This window comes from Antechinus flavipes, chromosome 4 (genome assembly GCF_016432865.1).
Source record: "Antechinus flavipes isolate AdamAnt ecotype Samford, QLD, Australia chromosome 4, AdamAnt_v2, whole genome shotgun sequence".
Taxonomy (NCBI): domain Eukaryota; kingdom Metazoa; phylum Chordata; class Mammalia; order Dasyuromorphia; family Dasyuridae; genus Antechinus; species Antechinus flavipes.
The window spans coordinates 31,294,948-31,314,514 of record NC_067401.1 but is presented as its reverse complement, the minus strand read 5'-3'; the positions used below and the strand labels follow the sequence as shown (position 1 = coordinate 31,314,514).

Here is a 19,567-nt window from a genome sequence, read left to right as displayed (position 1 = left end):
ATTATTTTGGCTGAACTACATGAAGAAAATTCAGCTTCACACAAGCGATTATTTTGAAAAGAGTGGAGCATTTTAAGAGAGTGATAACATTTGTATTATTATAAAACCAATTTTGATCTCAAAACCTTCCCCCCTCCACCAAAGGATTCAGGGAGTCTCTCCTCCCAGTTTCCCCCATCCAAAGGCACTTTAAGAACTATTGAATAGATAAACTCCTAGCTCTACATCTAGAATCTTTTTAAGTAAGGTTTTTTTAAAATAACTTTGTATTTATAATTTGTGTGTGTGTGTGTGTGTGTAAATATAATTTATAAATGAGTAAACCAAGGTCCAGGGAGCAAACTGAGGGTCCCAAGGCCCCAACCAGATTAAGCTGAGTGTATGGAGAAGAGAGGGGAGAAAAGGCATTAGAAAGCAGATTTAAGACTGCAATGGTCCTTGGACACCATTTAATTTGTGAAAAATCAGTTAGATAGGAAACTTGGGAAACCAGAAAGATCTGAGTTCAAATTCTGCCTCAGATACTTACAAGGTGTGTGACCCTGGGCCAGTCACTTGACCTCTCTTGAGTTTCAATTTCCTTAGCAATAAAATGAGGGTGATATTAGCACCTACATCTCAGGATTGCTGTAAGAATAGATTGAGAGAATATTTGTAAAGTTCCTCATGTTTAATAAATCTACATATCTTTTCTTGCCCTTCCCTTACTTCTACAGTTTTTGAGTTATTAACCTTTTGTGGTCCTCAGTTTATTCATCTGTACAGATTAAACTAGATGCTAAATTAAGGTACTTTTAGTGCCAAAAAACTGTGCTCCTCAGCTCCTCCCACAGCATGGAGTAGGTCAGTTTCATCACTGTTTTGCCCTCTTTCAGCCTTGCTTTATACTGGACTCGTTCTCAGTTCGAGAAATTCTCTATTCTGATCCAGGAAATGCTAGCTCAAGTTCATGCCGGGGAATCTGTTCCTATAGGCCTGGACTTGGGAAGACTGATGACTAGATGCTGCCCTAGCTCTGTAGGTTAAACACACGTTGTTTTTCTGCCACTGGCCTGCGACAGTTGGGGGAGCAGCTGGCCATTTGGTGAGTGGCTCTCACATTTAGGAGATAAGGGAGAAAAAAAATTAGCATGGATGATTCCTTTTTTTCTACCACTTAAAAATGTTAACTAACCATTTTCTGTCCCCAAGGCTGAACTTTAGATTTTATGAATTCCTGTCTGCAGATTAAACTCTTTTTTAAAAAGTTTAAATCCAATCATTTGGCAATCAAGGCCAACTTAATATAACATCTTTTTATGAGAATCTTGTCTGAGTTTTTGATTGACAAATCAACACAGAGACATTGGGTTGACCAGAAGACCAACACTGGCAGGATTCCTGTATGCTTACAGTCTCTCCTACCTGAGAGCTGACCACTACCTCCCTCCAAGGCACAGGCTCCTGGGGGCAGTGCAGGTGGGCACATGGAGAAGGGAGGCAGAGATGGGAAGGAACCAGAACCGTCAATCCCAAACCACTGCTCAGCCTGGTATCCCACATGACTGGCTGGATTCTAACTCAGAAAGATGAAACTTCCTGACTCGAGGTCCAGCTCTCCAATGCTCTACCTATTTAGTGTCACCAAGAGAGCCCGTGTATGGATGTGTCAATGAAAAAATATACTAGATCATCTCTGAATTGCCTTCTAATCCAAGAGCATCCAAAAGCATCCAAGAGGTGGAGACATATGGAGGAATCCTAGAATCTCCTCAGCTGCCCTTTCAGGCTCTCTGTGGGCAGAAGGCAACAAAAAGAAGCTTAGGAGATACAAATAAGATCATTTTGTTACTACTATGTTACCTTCATCCAGGAAATGAACTAATGTGGCTTTGAGTTAAACTGTAATGTTTCTTAAGAGTATTTGTAGTTTCACCTTAGTCTCCAGCAGCCCAGTGAAAGGCTTTCCTGCTGTCAGTGAAACTTCAGGCTTCAGAAAAGAATAGTTTCCAGAGCCTTTGATATCACCCCATAAGTGGCAAGGTCAATTTAACTGAGGCCGTATCTGCTCACAGACCTGGGGAGGCAGATGAGATGAATTTATCATGTTTTTAAGTGAGGAAACTGAGGCCCCAAGGAGTGAGGATTTGCCAGAAGTCACCCAAATAGTAAGTGATAGAATTAGAACTAAGTAGAATGAAGTCTGGCAAACACCTACGGATTTGAGACTAATTTTCTTGGGGCAGCTAAATGTTGCCTTGAATAGAAGACTGGCTCTGGAGTAAGGAGGACCTGAATTCAAATGGAGGGAGAGATACAGAGAGACAGACAGAAACAGAGACAGAGATAGAGACAGAGAAACACAAAGACAGAAAGATAGAGACAGAGAGACTGACAGAAACAGAGACAGAGATAGAGACAGAGAAACACAAAGACAGAAAGATAGAGACAGATAGAAGCTGAGAGAGAATAATCTTCTCTAGATGAGAAAAATGACAAGCTTGGAGCCAGGAAGACCTAGATTCAAATCCAAACTCTAACACTAGCTGTGTGACCCTAGCAAGTCACTTAACCTTGTTTGCCTCAGTTTCCTCACCTGGAAAATAAGCTAGAGAAGGAAATGGTGAACTATTCCAGGATGTTTGCCAAGAAAATCCCAAATGCGGTCATGTAAATTCAAGTTCCACTGAAAAATGACTGAATTGATCAAGGATGGACAGAAGCAGCTACACCCAAAGAAAGGACACTGAGAAATGAATATAAACTATTTGCATTTTTGTTTTTCTTCCCGGGTTATTTATATCTTCTGAATCCAATTCTCCCTGTGCAACAAGAGAACTGTTTGGTTCTGCAAACATATATTGTATCTAGGATATACTATAACCTATATAACATGTATAGGACTGTTTGCCATCTGGGGGAGGGGGTGGAGGGAGGGAGGGGAAAAATCGGAATAGAAGAGAGTGCAAGGGATAATGTTGTAAAAAATTATCCTGGCATGGGTTCTGTCAATAAAAAGTTATTTGAAAAATGACTGAACACACATATCTTTTCCAACTCTAGTAAATTTTTAATTTAAAACAAAAACGAAATGCAACTGTATACACAGAAACATGCAGTGGAAAATATTCAGAGAATTTTATATTCTCTCTTGTTGAGAGATGGAAATTAATTTTTAAATATTTAGTCACCTATTGAATAATAATAGCTTACTATACTATGAAATATTTACCTTTGTACTAGCTAGTGACAGTACGAAATGATAAAAAGTACTTGAAGTTCAGTTGGATATATAACTTCATTTGAAACAAATCATATTTGTTTATGTAATACATGCATATGATACATGCAATATAATATATATGTGTATATATTATATAAGCTAATCTAAAATCCTTTTAGATGTCATTTCTCTCTCACAGAGTGACTCTCTCACAGAAATTCTACTGAAGGATTGTTACTAACTGCTTTATTTGAAAATCTACCAAGTAGATGAATTATAATCTGAACAAAGGATAATTTAAATCGGAAAATAACCTTAATACTGCAATGAGAGACAATACATTTGTTTCTGCAGAATATTTACGGTTAAGGTTTAAGATAGCTAGAAAAATGCATCCTGGTTTTCACAGTTTCTCATCTGTGTTGTAAGAATGAAGAAGTTAGGGACACTTTGATCATATGATTCCATGGCTGATGAGGTACAATTGGAGGTAATGGGGGAAAAGAGAACTACTCAGTTGTACAGTACTGAATAAGAGCATGTGCATGGGTCTGATGGTATTATATTAGTAAAACTCTGAAGGAGAGGTCCATGATGCTAGTAAATTTCTTATCACTCTAGCAAAGCAACTCTTGAATAGTGGTTCTCAAATTTTTTTGGTCTTAAGATCTCTACATTCTTAAAAATTACTGCGGACCCCCTAAAGAGTTTTTGTCATGTGGATTATACCATTGATATTTATTATATTAGAACTGAAAATGTCTGTATTGTTGTGAAAATAATTTTGGCCTCATGTACTTCCTGAAAGGAACCAGATTCCTGAACCATGTTTTGAGAATGCTGCTCTAGAAACCATTGTAAATATTTGTTCATCGAAGATATAATGGAAAAGGAGATTGGACAGGGGTGGGATTGCCAATTAAATGTTATAGGACAACAACTGAAGACTTTGGGGGGAAGGAATTGCAGGAGGATATAGTAATAATATTGCAAAAAAATTTTTATGTAATAGAATAAACATTTAAAGCATTTAAACATTTAAAACTGCATAGAAAGGAGCAGAAGTAAGTTCAAAAGGGGAAATAGAAGCAGGAATATGTGTTGGAACTGTCATGGGAAATTTAATGCCTTTTAAAAAACAAAGTGCTTATTAATAATAGTTCATAATTTGCTGGGCATCTGATGCATGTGTAGACCCCATCAGTTTTCCAAGATTGTCCAGTCAGGATATTAGAAGGGCCAGCAAGCAGCCTGTGTCCTGAACTTGGCAAAATAACTATCCTTTGTATTCTCCCTTTAGATGATCTCAGCCACAGCCAAATCCAAGAATTGTTTCCCAAAGCCATCAGGTGGTCTCTGAGCTTAGACAAACACCTGTAGTACCCATGAAGCTCTGCTTCGAATCAAACTTGTTACATTGTTATTGTTACACCTCATTGTCAGGGCTACAGCTCACTTTGCAGCCATTGGTATCAATATTGAGATCTCCCCCCAGCTGGGGTAGGCCTTGGGCACATGTGGCTTTGCTTGCAAGTTGTTGCCATCCCTTTGAAATTAAAGTTCTGTTTGATTCCTGACTCTCCTGTCTCTAGCTAGCTTTGTTTGGCTCTGGCCACTCACAGGTTAGAGACCATACTGATCTGGTTGACAATCCATATGAGCCTGATTCCTATTACAACAGTTTCTTATATAATACTCCCTTTTCTGTTCTTCTTTGCTTATTGAAATATTATTGATGTCTATTAAGGTCATAAAAACAATAAAATGGAAACAACAAAAAATAAATGTGATAAGACAGTAAGAAGTTCTGAAAGGGACATAAATAAATAAAAATTTTGTTACTACAAAGTTACATTTAATACAGACTTTCTGAAAGACAAATTCCATGCAGGAAAAACTTACGGTTTCATATTGAATTTTCTTTTTTGTTCTACATTGAAATTCATATATTTACTAATAACTGCTATTTATAATAAAAAAAGAAAAACAAATTTTAAATGACTATGGAATAAGATTCAGAGGAGAAAACCATGGTTTCAAGGATAGGAGGGAGAAAGACCTTCTCCCTTCTGTTCTATAAAGTGATGGCAGAGAGTAGTAAAATCCCAGGGAGCCATCTCATGAGGGCTTACAGGCCTTGGTGTGCCTCAGCTTTGACTCCACATCCCGACCCTGGAGGATAGAACCTTCCTGGATTTTTCTTTGCTTAGAGACCTAGAACTGACAACTATGTCCTTCATTCTTTCTGCAGCCCATTCCATTTTCTGGAGCTATCCATGGTGGACTCAAGGATGGACATGAGATCATTGTCATTGGGTCAGTCCTTCTTACTGATGGGAACAGGTATTTGTTTCTTCAGTTTTACTTCCACATGTGAACCAAGTACCCATCAGCAGGTGGAGGCAAAGGTTGGAGGGGTCAGTAATGAATGGTCTCAGGGCCACATGTTTATAGAAAGAAGAAAGAGATATCAAAATGTTTCTTGATACATTTGTCATAATAAAGGAATTTCTATTGTAAACAGGAGGCAAAATGTTATCACTCTAAGGGGGTCATTTCCAGATGGCAATAAACAGTATTTCTTTAAGCTTATCAGGTTGTCAAGGACTCGGGTTTGTCAGGACAGCACATCTGGGGATGGAGAAATACCATATGCATTAGGGAGTGAAGAACTAGTAACAAACTTCTAACTACAAAGGTTCATGATCATGTTTCTCACGGTCCCATTTGGGGTGTTTTCCCCTTGATTCCCCCCTTTTCTTGAGACCATCAGAGACTGGACTCATCAGAGGCCAGGGGAGAGCAAGTGATCCTGGCAACAAACAACTTAACAGCCTGGATTCTCTTCCTGATAAATGTGATTAAACAATCAATCGAGGGGTAATCAGTAGATCCAGCACAAATAGAGTAAGGGGCCCTATCAGGAAGGTCATAAGAGAGGTTACCCAAGGGGAGCAATTGAAAAGTGAACAATACCAGGACATTGATTGGTGTTGAGGCTTCTCCTGGTCCTTGATCCGTTGCCTAACTGCAGAGAGGGACTCTCTTATTACCCCAGAGTTATTACCATGGAAACAGCAAGCTGCCCTGAAGGCCAGATGTACCCCTCCTTGCTTAAGGTAGAGTAAATCTAGCCTGTGACGACTCTGTGGGACCCCCCTGCCAAGGAGTTCAGTGAGTTCTCCAAGAAGGATATGTGATTTTCCAGGTCCTTCAAATCCTGGTCCACCTGGGAACCCAGAGCCAACAGCTGCTGTCACCATGGATCAGGGCAGCGGTTCCCACAGCCGGGGAGCCTGCTATTCCCAACCCCACTAGGAGGGGAACCAGAGTAGGAGCAGCCCCCCTCGCCGTATCTAACAGACCAAAATGTCCTTCGGCCCCTTCCTCAGAATACAGAGAGACCTGAGGGAGCCTGTACACAAGCAGGCAGAGCTGAGGGGAGTCTTCCAAGGCCAAAGTGAATTCACTGATACAAGGGGTTAGTCCCACAGTGCGGGACAAATAGCACCCTGCGGGGGCTCGTATTAGACAGTTTTACTGTATTTTTGTGTGGGGAAATGCCAACAGCTTCCACTTGGAGCTTCTTGTATGGGGAATGCTCCAGCTCGCAGCCCTCAGACTTGATGCACCGTTCCCCACCCTGTATCCCTCCCACAGTTACCATGGGGACGTGGGCAGCAGACTCCTGGGGTGGGCTCTCGGTGAGAGTGAAATATTCAGGATGGAGGGCGCCTCTGTCCCCCAGGGGGCACCTATGCCCACAAAGCAGGGGGGGTGGGTCCAGCTTGTGTTGAGGGTGGGGCTGGTTTATCAGCAGGTGTATCCCATCAAGGGCTGACATAAAGGTCCCATAGGGAGGCAGCAGTCCTGGGGTGTGGAGGCTGAGGGGGTGTTGTTGTGGTTTCCCCCTCCAGATGAGAAGTGGTTGTGTTTGGTCCCTGGCGAAAATGAGGGGGATTAATAACTGCATTAGAGCATATGGGGATGTTTTGCCTGGGGAGGGTCCTTCTTTGGGTGGTGAGCAGGGCTCCCAAATCTCTTCCTGCCACATAAAAGCTGACACCCTGGGTCCTTCCCAAGAGCTGGCATAGGTCCAGATAGAACCAAGGCTGCCTCCACCTCCCCCCAGTAGTTCTCACCATATCTATGGGAGAATAGGGCCGGGCTTCCCCAGTGGGGCAGGGGAAGCAAGAGGGAGGATCAGGCCATGAAAGGGAATGAGACATGAAAACACCCTCTTCCTGAGTAGGGTTCTGCAGGTGCATCAGGAGTGGGGCAAGGTCTCACATGTGAACGATGAATCCAAGCCCTACGGTGAGCCACCTTCACTGCTGAGGAATGGGAGGGGATGGCCTGGTGGAGGCCGGTACAGCGGGGTTCCAATGCAGAGCCATGAGGAAGTTTCCTGGTCAGGATCCCATCCCCCGGTTGGAGGTCTGGTCAAGCAGGCAGGGGCGGGGGAGGCCGGGCAGAAGCACAATAGAGAGCCCTGCCCGCTGCCCGGATGTCCTGCAGAGCCTGTAGGGACTGGAAAAAGGAATCATTAGTAACATCCTAAGAACTGTCCTGCCCCATGCCGGGAAGGAGCTACCCAAGTCTCGTCAGCTCCCAAGCAGGGCTCAGAAATGTGCCCCTCAAGTGTCCTGTTCATTCTTCTGCCTGACTCCAACCCTGCGGTCCATAGGCACAGTGCAGGCGCCACTGGAACCCAAGGCCTGTGCCAGGGACTGAACAAAATCAGAAACAAAGGCTGGGCCATTGTCAGACGCGAGGGGGAAGGGAGTCCGAACCGGGGAAAAATTTCAGTTGCAAGTTTTTTGGCTACAACCAAAGTGGGTTAGGATTTTACCGGCACCCTGAGAAGGTGCCAACAAAAAGCAAAAGAAAACAATGTCCTTGAACCCAGGTTTCCATGTCCATGAAATCAACTTCCCCTGTCCCTGGGTGTGAGTCCCAGGCACAGTGGGGGGTGGGCAGGGGCCACCTTGGCACAGTCAGGCATCGCAGGCAGCAGTCTCATTGAGGGATTCCATTCCTGGTGAGAAAGAGCAATGCAAATCAGGAGATTTCAGGGAAACAGAAACCTTCCATTCCAATCTTCCCAAATAGTAACAACCAATTAGATGCCTCCCTCTTTCCTTCTCAATGCTCTCTTACTTGTGATGTAATTTCTTGTATAAACCGCGAGCTTTCTCTTTCTTATCTCCCGATGGGAGGGCACATCCTCCAGAGGTTTTCAATAAACAACTTTTCTGCCTTCTACTGAATGATCGCTGAGTAATCATTTTGGGTAAGAGTCTTCTACATCCCTCATAGTTGGGGTTCGTCCGGGATGGGGTCTTTGGGGGAGATGGCTATGTGCACCCGGAACAGGGACAGGCACCCACAGAATAATTTTCTCCATGGTCTCTGGCTCTTAGTGGGCAGCCTCCCTTCCGTCTTAGACAACAACATGAGGCAGAGATACCAGTGGAATGCAGAATTGAAGATTGAAAGAAGTAGAGTCCTGATGGCTGGCATTTGCAGCCTGAAAAGAAACATATATTCTCGAGTTAAAGCTCTTGGGAAGTCTGGGGGTGTTTTGGCTGGGTCGAGGGAGACCCTGATGGATTAGCCCTCTTAAATTTATTTTTGGTATGGACTGCTCTTGACCCCAATGATAAAGGACTTTTGCTAAGTAGGCTCTCGGGTGGCTGTGGGGGTGTGAGGGTAAAGTAGGGCCTCTCCCTTGGCGTGATGGTAACATAGGGCCTCCGCCAACATCTGGATCAGGTCCAGGGTGGTATAGAAGCCCTCCAAAAATTTGTATCAGGACATGAGCTAGGGAATTCAAGACTGGAATGAACTTCCCAGATATAAAAGGGAAGAAAATTAGGAGGATGTATAGCCCAGAACTATTTGGGTATATCAGACTTAAATCTGTATGTAAAAGGTGAAAATAGAGTTTTGTGAATGTCTGTGTGTATGTCTGCTTTGCATTGCCTTTGTTCTGTGTTAAAAGTTAGAAAGCTCGTAAGAGATAAGAATTAAACTTCTGTGTTACAGGCTGAGAAAAATATCAGGCTGAATTGTGGGAATTGGAATTCATTCAGAGTAGTAATTCTTTCAGAGTGGCTCATAATGTATTGGTCATAGAATTTGGGAACTAGTTTTGGGCTTCTCAAGAAAAGAAAATCCTTATACACTTCAACAACGATACTGTATGAGGATGTATTTTGATGGAAGTGGATTTCTTTGACAAAGAGACCTAACTCCGTTTCAATTGATAAATGATAGACAGAAGCAGCTACACCCAAAGAAAGAACACTGGTAAATGAATGTAAACTATTTGCATTTTTGTTTTTCTTCCTGGGTTATTTTTACCTTCTGAATCCAATTCTCACTGTGCAACAAGAGAACTGTTTGGTTCTGCAAACATATATTGTAGGATATACCGCAACATATTTAACATATATAGGACTGCTTGACATCTAGGGGAGGGGGTGGAGGGAGAGAGGGGAAAAATCGGAACAGAAGCAAGTGCAAGGGATAATGTTGTAAAAAAATTATCCTGGCATGGGTTCTGTCAATAAAAAGTTATTATAAAAAGAAAAAAGAAAAGAAAAGAAGATCTTTTTTCTCTTTCTCTTCCTCTATCTCTGGCAGTGGCTTTACAGGAAGAGGGAAAGAAGGAACAAAATAAAAACATAGATTGAAAGTTTGGAAAGTTTTGAGAAAATAGAAGAACAGTGGCTATCACTCCTGTGGACAAGGAGCTTGTTATCAGGACTCAGCCAGAGAAAAGAATTCTCAAGGTAAAGCAAGGATTGGTGCTTAACTCTTTCCTGGTTGCTAAAGAAAAGAAGTTTGAATGAAATATCTAGATACATTTTAGGAAATTTCATAAAGTACTGGTTAATTTTAAAATAACTTTAATTTGGTGTATGCGTTAAGATTTGAAATAAGAAACTGCAGATATTGGAAGGGAGGAATAAAAATAGAGTAAAAGAGGTAAATAGTTGAACACAGGGGTGTTCTGATCTGTGGACTTGTGGGAAAACTAGGCATACTTATAAAAAGAAAAAAAATTTCCAGGAGAAGAGAGAAAAATCATTCTTAGTAAGTTTCTTTCATGGAATTAGAGAACAGAAAGTTTAAGAATACTAAACTGGGTAATTGTCTGCAATATTTGATTAAGAGTTTGGGGAACTTACCATATTTTAAAGAGGTACTATAATTTTGAAATTGAAATAAAATTGAAATTGGGGGAAATAATTTTACTGTTGCCTTGCACATATTAGATTTATTCTGAGTGTAAAACCTTAAGAATTTTTTGAATATTGTGGCCTTTACATTTGAAGAGAAAAAAATTCTTTTTTTTAATTATTTGGTTGGACCTCAAATTAGAAATATAGATTATTAAACAAAATGTCAGTAGCTTACCTTGGCAGGGGGAGTGGGAGTCATGTTTCTATCTCCCCACCTAAATGGTATGTTGCTTTTTTAAAGTATTGGGTAATTTGTAAACTATATTATGAGTTTTATCAAATTTGGTTCAAAATTAATAGTGAATCTTGACGTTTAAAGTTTTTTTTTAAAAAAGGTGATTTAAGGACAAGGAAAAAGAGATTGAATTACAAAAGCAATTAATAGTTTAAAAAGAGCATATAGTCAAAAGTATTTTGGAGAAGGTTTGAGCAAGTAGGCATTGGGAGGAGAGAGACAGAGGGATGGGACAGGAGAATGAAGATGATTTAAGAAGGATTGATTAGTAGGAGCAAATGATTTCAAGAAGAAATCAGAGGGAAAAAGAAGGAACTAGTTGGAAAGGGTAGTCAGAGAGAGATGGCTGTGAGACAGGATGTGTTTTCGCGGGGGGAGAGCAGCAGAGCAGCAGTGAAAAGCGGTAGCCACTTGGTTCCTTTGGCTGAAAAAAACAAACGGTTATTTAAATGGACAAGCTACTCTTACAATATTGGTTATTTGACTATTTACTTTTTTTTTTTTTGGATGATACCTTTCACGAGGGAAAAAAAAGGAGAGGAAGAGATAGGGAACTAGGGAAACGGGTGGATTTTTCTCAAAATACCTAAAAGAGTGGGATTGATTGAATATTTGTTTCTTTAGCTACATAATGATTGTGAATATTAAAGAATATGATCAGAAATGTGGTATATAGTTTGAAAGGGTTATTTCAAAAAGCTTAATTGATGTTTTCAAGAACTTTTCAGATTCTTTTTATGGTAAAATAGAAAGTTTTAATTAACTATTGATGCCAATTATCTGAAAGGGACTTTAAGGATAATAGTTTTTGCCTTCTTCCTTTGCAAAATGTTTTTGTTGTGAATAATATGTAGTTTGGGATTTTTCTGTGTATTGGGTATTTTAAAACCAAAATGATTGGTATAATATTCAATTTATTCAAGATGCAACATCTACTTGGGTTATGTAAGAATTGTGTGCATCTTCTGGGATAAATTTTTTACTGTTACTGATATAAGGTCATGGTAAATAACTGTTTGGGATTTATCTGAAACGTTGGAGATTAAATTCTTTGGGCTTATAATTAATGCTATTTGGGAGTTTTAAAGCTCCACTCTCTGATGAGCTGAAGATTGAGTTTTAACTGCTTATATTATGTTATAGTTTGTTTCTTGCATTTTTTCCTCCTGTGACTGATTTTTATGATCAAAGAAATAGTCAATAAGAAGTATTAATGCAATTCAAATATGTCATACCTCGCTGTTTTCAATTTGGTTATATATGTAATCATTATATCCTAAATACTTAGGCAAATAAGTATTTAGCTTGGTCATCTGTCTGTTACTGGATATGTGTGTTTTGTTTTTAAAATATTTCTAAATGATAAGAGAACAATTAACAATGGTCTGTGAAACCTAACTGCTATTTATTGGGACTATAGCCACCTGCCTGTACTGTGAAACAAACTTATTCCTTCACATGAGAACTGCTGGCCAAACTATACTAGCCTCCCCACATGTTGTTGCAGTTCTAGACTGTTCTAATCTTTTTAGATTTGTTTTTGTTGTTGTTGTTCTAGATTTTGATCAAATTACAGATTATTGAACCTCTTCTGAGACATGCATCGGCTCATCTGAAGCTTAGATTGATGCTATACCCATCCCCCTCCTTGGACTGAGAGCCTGTTCTTTGCCCATTTATCAGCCCGAAGCAGCTAAGATTGAGCCCATGACCCATGTGCCTGAAGTAATTTGAACTGACATGGGGGACTTGGCAATGGATGATGAATGAATGTTAAACCCTGACTCAGTCATCTATTACTGTGTGTTTAAGATTTGGAATGGAAAATGTTAAAATTGGTAATTGTTGCTGTTAAGGAAGTTATAATATGTTTATAATATCTATGTATGTTCATTTCAGAATATGTAATTGTTTTAGGGATTTGATTTGATTTGATTTTTTTTTTTTTAGGAAACTCCTCCTGTCCTAGTCTGTTATGTATAGGAACTTTAATTCAATTTTGGGATTTATATGTGGATGGTTATTTCACTATTTACTTTTTTTTTGGATGATTCCTTTCATGAGGGAAAAAAAGGAGAGGAAGAGATAGGGAACTAGGGAAACTGGTGGATTTTTCTCAAAATACCTAAAAGAATGGGAACCCTTAGTTTTCTGTTCACTTTGCCTTAGGTACTTCTGTCCCATCCCCTATACCACCAGTTCAGATTGAATTGGAAGTCCTTAAGCAGTCCTTTTTGTTTTTACTATGCTTTAGCTTTGAAACCCCTTATTCTGTTGGAATTGCTCTGGGAGACTATTCTTTGATTGCCTATTTTTAGGAAATCTCCAAGATGTAGACACCAACCCTGTAACCCCCAGTTTCTTAATTGGTATCTCAGCATTTTTAATAACATTGCAGTTTTGAGATCAAGCCTCTAAAGTTTGGGGTTTACCTGCCTTCATGGTCTAACTGTGCATGCTTTGATAGCTCTGCTCAGAAATCTGTATCCTAGTAGCAGCCCTGTCTGTTTCTCTGAGTGGGGCCAGGGGAAGCTACTTCAAGCCTCACCCTTCTCCCCTGGAGTGAGATGCCCCTCTGAGTGGGCAGCATTATTGTCTTGAGCCCTGCTACTCCCTATATAAGCAGAAGCTGAGTTAAGTGCACAAATGACTGCAGACAACCTAACACAATGAACTGTCCATTTCAAACTGGATTGTCTAGCTGAGATGAGGGCCTTTGTACTGCTGATAACTCTGGGGTTGTCAGGAAGAGACTTTCCCTTGCCATAAGTCGTTGCATTTTCTAGTTTCATTTTGATTTATTTGCCTCACATTGGATTGGTCAAAATTATGGTTCTGAGACCTCCCAGGTGTCTAGGGGAGGTAATTCAATAATTCAAATATTCAGAAAGGGAGTGTGTAATGTTGTGCCTCAGTTTCCCTAGATTGTCATCTTTATTTATCTTTGTATTTTTATGTTTGCCAAATGTCAATCTGTTCCGTATAACTGTTTCTAAGATAGTTGATGGAAGCAATTTTTATGGTATGAACTTATTGCAATCAGTGGTATTATCCTGTTGCTATGTCTACACTGTATAATTACATTAGTAAGCAAAATAGTTCAATGGTTCCTATCAAAAAATTGCATACAGGAGATGCTATTAAAATGATGATTCTTCAGAGAAAAGGCTGGAATGTATTAGAGAGGGTGATCTTGATGGTGAACTTGACAAGCAATGTATAGATATGATAACTCATTTTAATCAGTATGTAAGTTCTTCATAGAAATATAATAAAAATCATTTACATATTATAAGGGGAGAGTTGTGGGGAATATAAGGTGAAGAACTTACAGGAATGTATGAATTCTTTTTCTGTATTTTATTATTTCTGAGTTTCCCCTATGACCTGTATACTATGTGCAGGCTCATATTTACTTGAGCCTTGGCCAGATAGAAACATATTTACTTAACCTGAGCTGATGACATTTATTGGTATTTGACATTTATCGATAGTTAGTCTATTAGCTGGACCACTATCTGCTTGATTAAGCCTGAAGGCCTGACTTTCTGTTTCCTAGAAATCAGGAGATTTCAGGGAAACAGAAACCTTCCATTCCAATCTCCCCAAATAGTAACAACCAATTAGATGCCTCCCCCTCCCCTTCTCAGTGCTCTCTTACTTGTGATGTAATTTCTTGTATAAAAGCTATGTATCTTTACTACTTCTTTAGCTTTCCTACCGTGAGCTTTCTCTTTCTTATCTTGTGATGGGACAGATCATCCTCCGGAGGTTTTCAACAAACAACTTTTCTGCCTTCTACTGAATGATCTCTGAGTAATCATTTTGGGTAAGGGTCTTCTATATCCCTCACATGATTTACACATGAATTGAATTTAAATGAGGCAGAGTTGCACAAAGTCATAAATATCATATATAAATTATACCTATGTAAACATGTATATATGTATGAGTATTATACACACGTGTGTATATACATAACATATACATATATGTGTGTGCAAATGCATGTATATATGTTTATATGTATGTGTACTCACACCACAATGGAATAGTGATTTATACACAAACAATGGAGTAGAAGTTTACTTCTCTTCTCCACCACACCCTAACTCATTTGATAGTTACTGTATGTAATAAGAGATACTGATGTGTTAATGTATGACTAAGTTGTTAATATTCTTATTACAAAGTACAACTTTCTCTGTGATGAGTTTGAAGGGGTAATTCCATGTTGGGCTGAAATTGTCTACAGCCTTATAAACTTTCTGTGGCTAAGATTGCTAACAGTGTGGGAAGATAGAAATTCATCCAGTAGAGGATACACTATCTAGAAACTGGAGAATCAGTTTAAGGTCTTTTTTTAAAAAATTATAACTTTTTATTGACAGAGCCCATACCTGAGTAAATTTTTTACAACATTATCCCTTGCACTCACTTCTGTTCTGACTTTTCCCCTCCCTTCCTTCACCTCTCCCCCAGATGGCAAGCAGTCCTATACAAGTTTAATATGTCACAATGTATCCTAGATACAATATATGTGTGCAAAACCGAACAGTTCTCTTGTTGCACAGGGAGAATTGGATTCAGAAGGTAAAAATAACCTGGGAAGAAAAACAAAAATGCAAGCAGTTTACATTAATTTCCCAGTGTTCTTTCTTTGGGTGTAGCTGCTTCTGTCCATCCTTGATCAATTGGAACTGAATTAGATCTCTTTGTTGAAGAAATCCACTTCCATCAGAATACATCCTCATAGAGTATCGTTGTTGAAGTATATAATGATGTCCTGGTTCTGCTCATTTCACTCAGCATCAGTTCATGTAAGTCTCGCCAATCCTCTCTGTATTCATCCTGCTGAGCATTTCTCACAGAACAATAATATTCCATAACATTCATATACCACAATTTACTCAAGCATTCTCCAATTGATGGGCATCCATTCATTTTCTAGTTTCTAGCTACTACAAATGGGGCTGCCACAAACATTTTGGTACATACAGATCCCTTTCCCTTCTTTAGTATTTCTTCGGGATATAAGGCCAGTAGTAGGACTGCTGGATCAAAGGGTATGCACAATTTGATAATTTTGGGGGCATAATTCCAGATTGCTCTCCAGAATGGCTGGATTCCTTCACAACTCCACCAACAATGCATCAATGTCCCTGTTTTCCCACATCCCCTCCAACATTCCGCATTATCTTTCCCTGTCATTCTAGCCAATCTGACAGGTGTGTAGTGGTATCTCAGAGTTGTCTTAATTTGCATTTCTCTGATCAATAGTGATTTGGAACACTCTTTCATATGAATGGCAATAGTTTCAATTTCATCATCTGAAAATTGTCTGTTCATATCCTTTGACCATTTATCAATTAAAGAATGGCTTGATTTCTTATAAATTTGAGTCGGTTCTCTATATATTTTGGAAATGAGGCCTTTATCTGAACCTTTGACTGTAAAAATGTTTTCCCAGTTTATTGTTTCCCTTCTAATCTTGTCTGCATTAGTTTTGTTTGTACAAAAACTTTTCAATTTGATATAATCAAAATTTTCTATTTTGTAGTCAATAGTGATTTCTAGTTCTTCTTTGGCCATAAATTCCTTCCCCTTCCACAGGTCTGAGAGGTAAACTATCCTATGCTCTTCCAATTTATTTATAATCTCATTCTTTATGCCTAGATCATGAACCCATTTTGACCTTACCCTGGTGTACGGTGTTAAGTGTGGGTCAATGCCTAGTTTCTGCCATACTAATTTCCAATTTTCCCAGCAATTTTTGTCAAATAATGCATTCTTATCCCCAAAACTGGGGTCTTTGGGTTTGTCAAACACTAGATTATTAAAGTTATTGGCTGTTTTGTCCTTTGAACCTAACTTATTCCATTGATCAACTAGTCTATTTCTTAACCAATACCAGATGGTTTTAATAACCGCTGTTTTATAATATAATTATAGATCTGGTACAGCTAGGCCACCTTTATTTGATTTTTTTTCATTAATTCCCTTGAAATTCTTGACCTTTTGTTTTTCCATATGAACTTTGTTGTTATTTTTTCTAGGTCATTAAAATAATTTTTTGGGAGTCTGATCGGTATAGCACTAAATAAATAGATTAGTTTAGGTAGTATTGTCATCTTTTTTATATTTGCTCGCCCAATCCAAGAGGATTTAATATTTTTCCAGTTGTTTAGATCAGACTTAATTTATGTGGAAAGTGTTTTGTAGTTTTGCTCATAAAGTTTCTGAGTTTCCCTTGGCAGATAGATTCCTAAATATTTTATGCAATCAATAGTTACTTTAAATGGAATTTCTCTTTGTAACTCTAACTGTTGGGTTTTGTTAGTGATATATAAGAATGCTGATGACTTATGTGGGTTTATTTTGTATCCTGCAACTTTGCTAAAGGTGTGGATTGTTTCTAATAACTTTTTAGTAGAATCTCTGGGGTTCTCTAAGTATACCATCATATCATCAGCAGAGAGTGATAATTTGGTTTCCTCATTGCCTATTCTTATTTCTTTAATCTCTTTCTCAACTCTTATTGCCAAAGCTAGCATTTCTAATACAATATTAAATAGTAACAGTGATAGTAGGCAACCTTGTTTCACTCCTGATCTTATTGGGAATGGTTGTAGTTTGTTCCCATTACATATGGTTACTTACTGATGGTTTTAAATGCATGCTACTGATTATTTTAAGGAAAAGTCCATTTATTCCTATACTCTTAAGTGTTTTTAATAGGAATGGATGTTGGATTTTATCAAATGCTTTTTCTGCATCCCTTGAGATGATCATATGGTTTTTGTTAATTTGGTTATTAATATGGCCAATTTTACTGATAGTTTTCCTAATATTAAACCAGCCCTGCATTCCTCATATAAATCCTACTTGATCGTGGTGTATTATCCTGGGGATAATTTTCGATAGACTTTTTGCTAATATCTTATTTAACATTTTAGCATCAATATTCATTAGGGAGATTGGTCTATAATTTTCTTTCTCTGTTTTCAACGTACCTGGTTTAGGTATCAGTACCATGTCTGTGTCATAAAAGGAATTTGGTAGGACTCCTTCATTCCCTATTTTTTCAAATAGTTTATAAAGCATTGGGGCTAATTGTTCTTTGAATGTTTGGTAGAATTCACATGTAAATCCATCTGGTCCTGGGGATTTTTTTTAAGAAGTTGATTAATAGCTTATTCTATTTCTTTTTCTGAAATGGGACTATTTAAGCAATTTATTTCCTCCTCTGTTAATCTGGGAAGCCTATATTTTTTGGAGGTAGTCATTCATTTTGCTTAGGTTATCAAATTTATTGGCATAAAGTTGGGCAAAGTAACCCCTTATTATTTCTTTAATTTCCTCTTCATTGGTGGAAAGCTCTCCCTTTTCATTTTTAAGACTACTAATTTGATTTTCCTCTCTCCTTTTTCTAATCAGATTTACCAAAAATTTATCAATTTTATTGTTTTTTTCATAAAACCAACTCTTAGTTTTATTTATTAGTTCAATAGTTTTTACTTTCAATATTATTAATTTCTCCTTTTAATTTTAGAATTTCAAGTTTAGTAATTGATTGGGTTTTTTTTTAATTTTTATTTAATAATTACTTTATATTGACAGAATCCATGTTAGGGTAATTATTTTTTTTACAACATTATCCTTTGCACTCATTTCTGTTCCAATTTTTTTCCCCTCCCTCCCTCCACTCCCTCCCCTAGATGGCAAGCAGTCCTTTATATGTTGGATATGTTGCAGTATATCCTAGATACAATATATGTTTGCAGAACCGAACAGTTCTCTTGTTGCATAGGGAGAATTGGATTCAGAAGGTATAAATAACCCGGGAAGAAAAACAAAAATGCAGGTAGTTCACATTCGTTTCCCAGTGTTCTTTCTTTGGGTGTAGCTGCTTTTGTCTGTCATTTATCAATTGAAACTCAGTTAGGTCTCTTTGTCAAAGAAATCCACTTCCATCAAAATATGTCCTCATACAATATCGTTGTCGAAGTGTATAATGATCTCCTGGTTCTGCTCATTTCACTTAGCATCAGTTCATGTAAGTCTCGCCAGTCCTCTCTGTATTCATCCTGCTGGTCATTTCTTACAGAACAATAATATTCCATAATATTCATATACCACAATTTACCCAGCCATTCTCCAATTGATGGGCATCCATTCATTTTCCAGTTTCTAGCCACTACAAATAGGGCTGCTACAAACATTTTGGCACATACAGGTCCCTTTTCCTTCTTTAGTATTTCTTTGGGATAGAAGCCCAATAGAAACACTGCTGGATCAAAGGATATGCACATTTTGATAATTTTTTGGGCATAATTCCAGATTGCTCTCCAGAATGGTTGGATTCGTTCACAACTCCACCAACAATGCATTAGTGTCCCAGTTTTCCCGCATCCCTCCAACATTCATCATTATTTTTTCCTGTCATCTTAGCCAATCTGACAGGTGTGTAGTGGTATCTCAGAGTTGTCTTAATTTGCATTTCTCTGATCAATAATGATTTGGAACACTCTTTCATATGAGTGGTAATAGTTTCAATTTCATCCTCTGAAAATTGTCTGTTCATATCCTTTGACCATTTATCAATTGGAGAATGGCTTGATTTCTTATAAATTTGAGTCAGTTCTCTATATATTTTGGAAATGAGGCCTTTATCAGAACTTTTAACTGTGAAGATGTTTTCCCAGTTTGTTGCTTCCCTTCTAATCTTGTTTGCATTAGTTTTGTTTGTACAAAAGCTTTTTAATTTGATGTAATCAAAATTTTCTATTTTGTGATCAGTAATGGTCTCTAGTTCATCTTTGGTCACAAATTTCTTTCTCCTTCACAAGTCTGAGAGATAAACTATTCTATGTTCCTCTA

At 38.4% G+C, this 19,567-nt stretch overlaps 1 protein-coding gene and 1 long non-coding RNA gene across 6 annotated transcripts in view; one reads left to right on the top strand and one right to left on the bottom strand.

Annotated features, from left to right (window-relative positions):
• Window positions 1–19,567, top strand: part of LOC127558947 (galectin-9-like) — a 121,275-nt gene that overhangs the window by 47,872 nt on the left and 53,836 nt on the right. Inside the window, exon 2 of one of the 5 annotated variants that reach the window (XM_051992357.1) lies at window positions 5,454–5,545. The exons of the other annotated variants lie outside the window; for them this stretch is intronic. Coding sequence (XP_051848317.1) covers window positions 5,454–5,545 — 92 coding nt within the window. The remainder of the gene's footprint in view (window positions 1–5,453; window positions 5,546–19,567) is intronic. 5 annotated transcript variants of the gene reach the window in all.
• LOC127558949 (uncharacterized) overlaps window positions 1–19,567 on the bottom strand; it is a 136,041-nt gene that overhangs the window by 73,426 nt on the left and 43,048 nt on the right. The gene's annotated exons all lie outside the window — the stretch shown is intronic.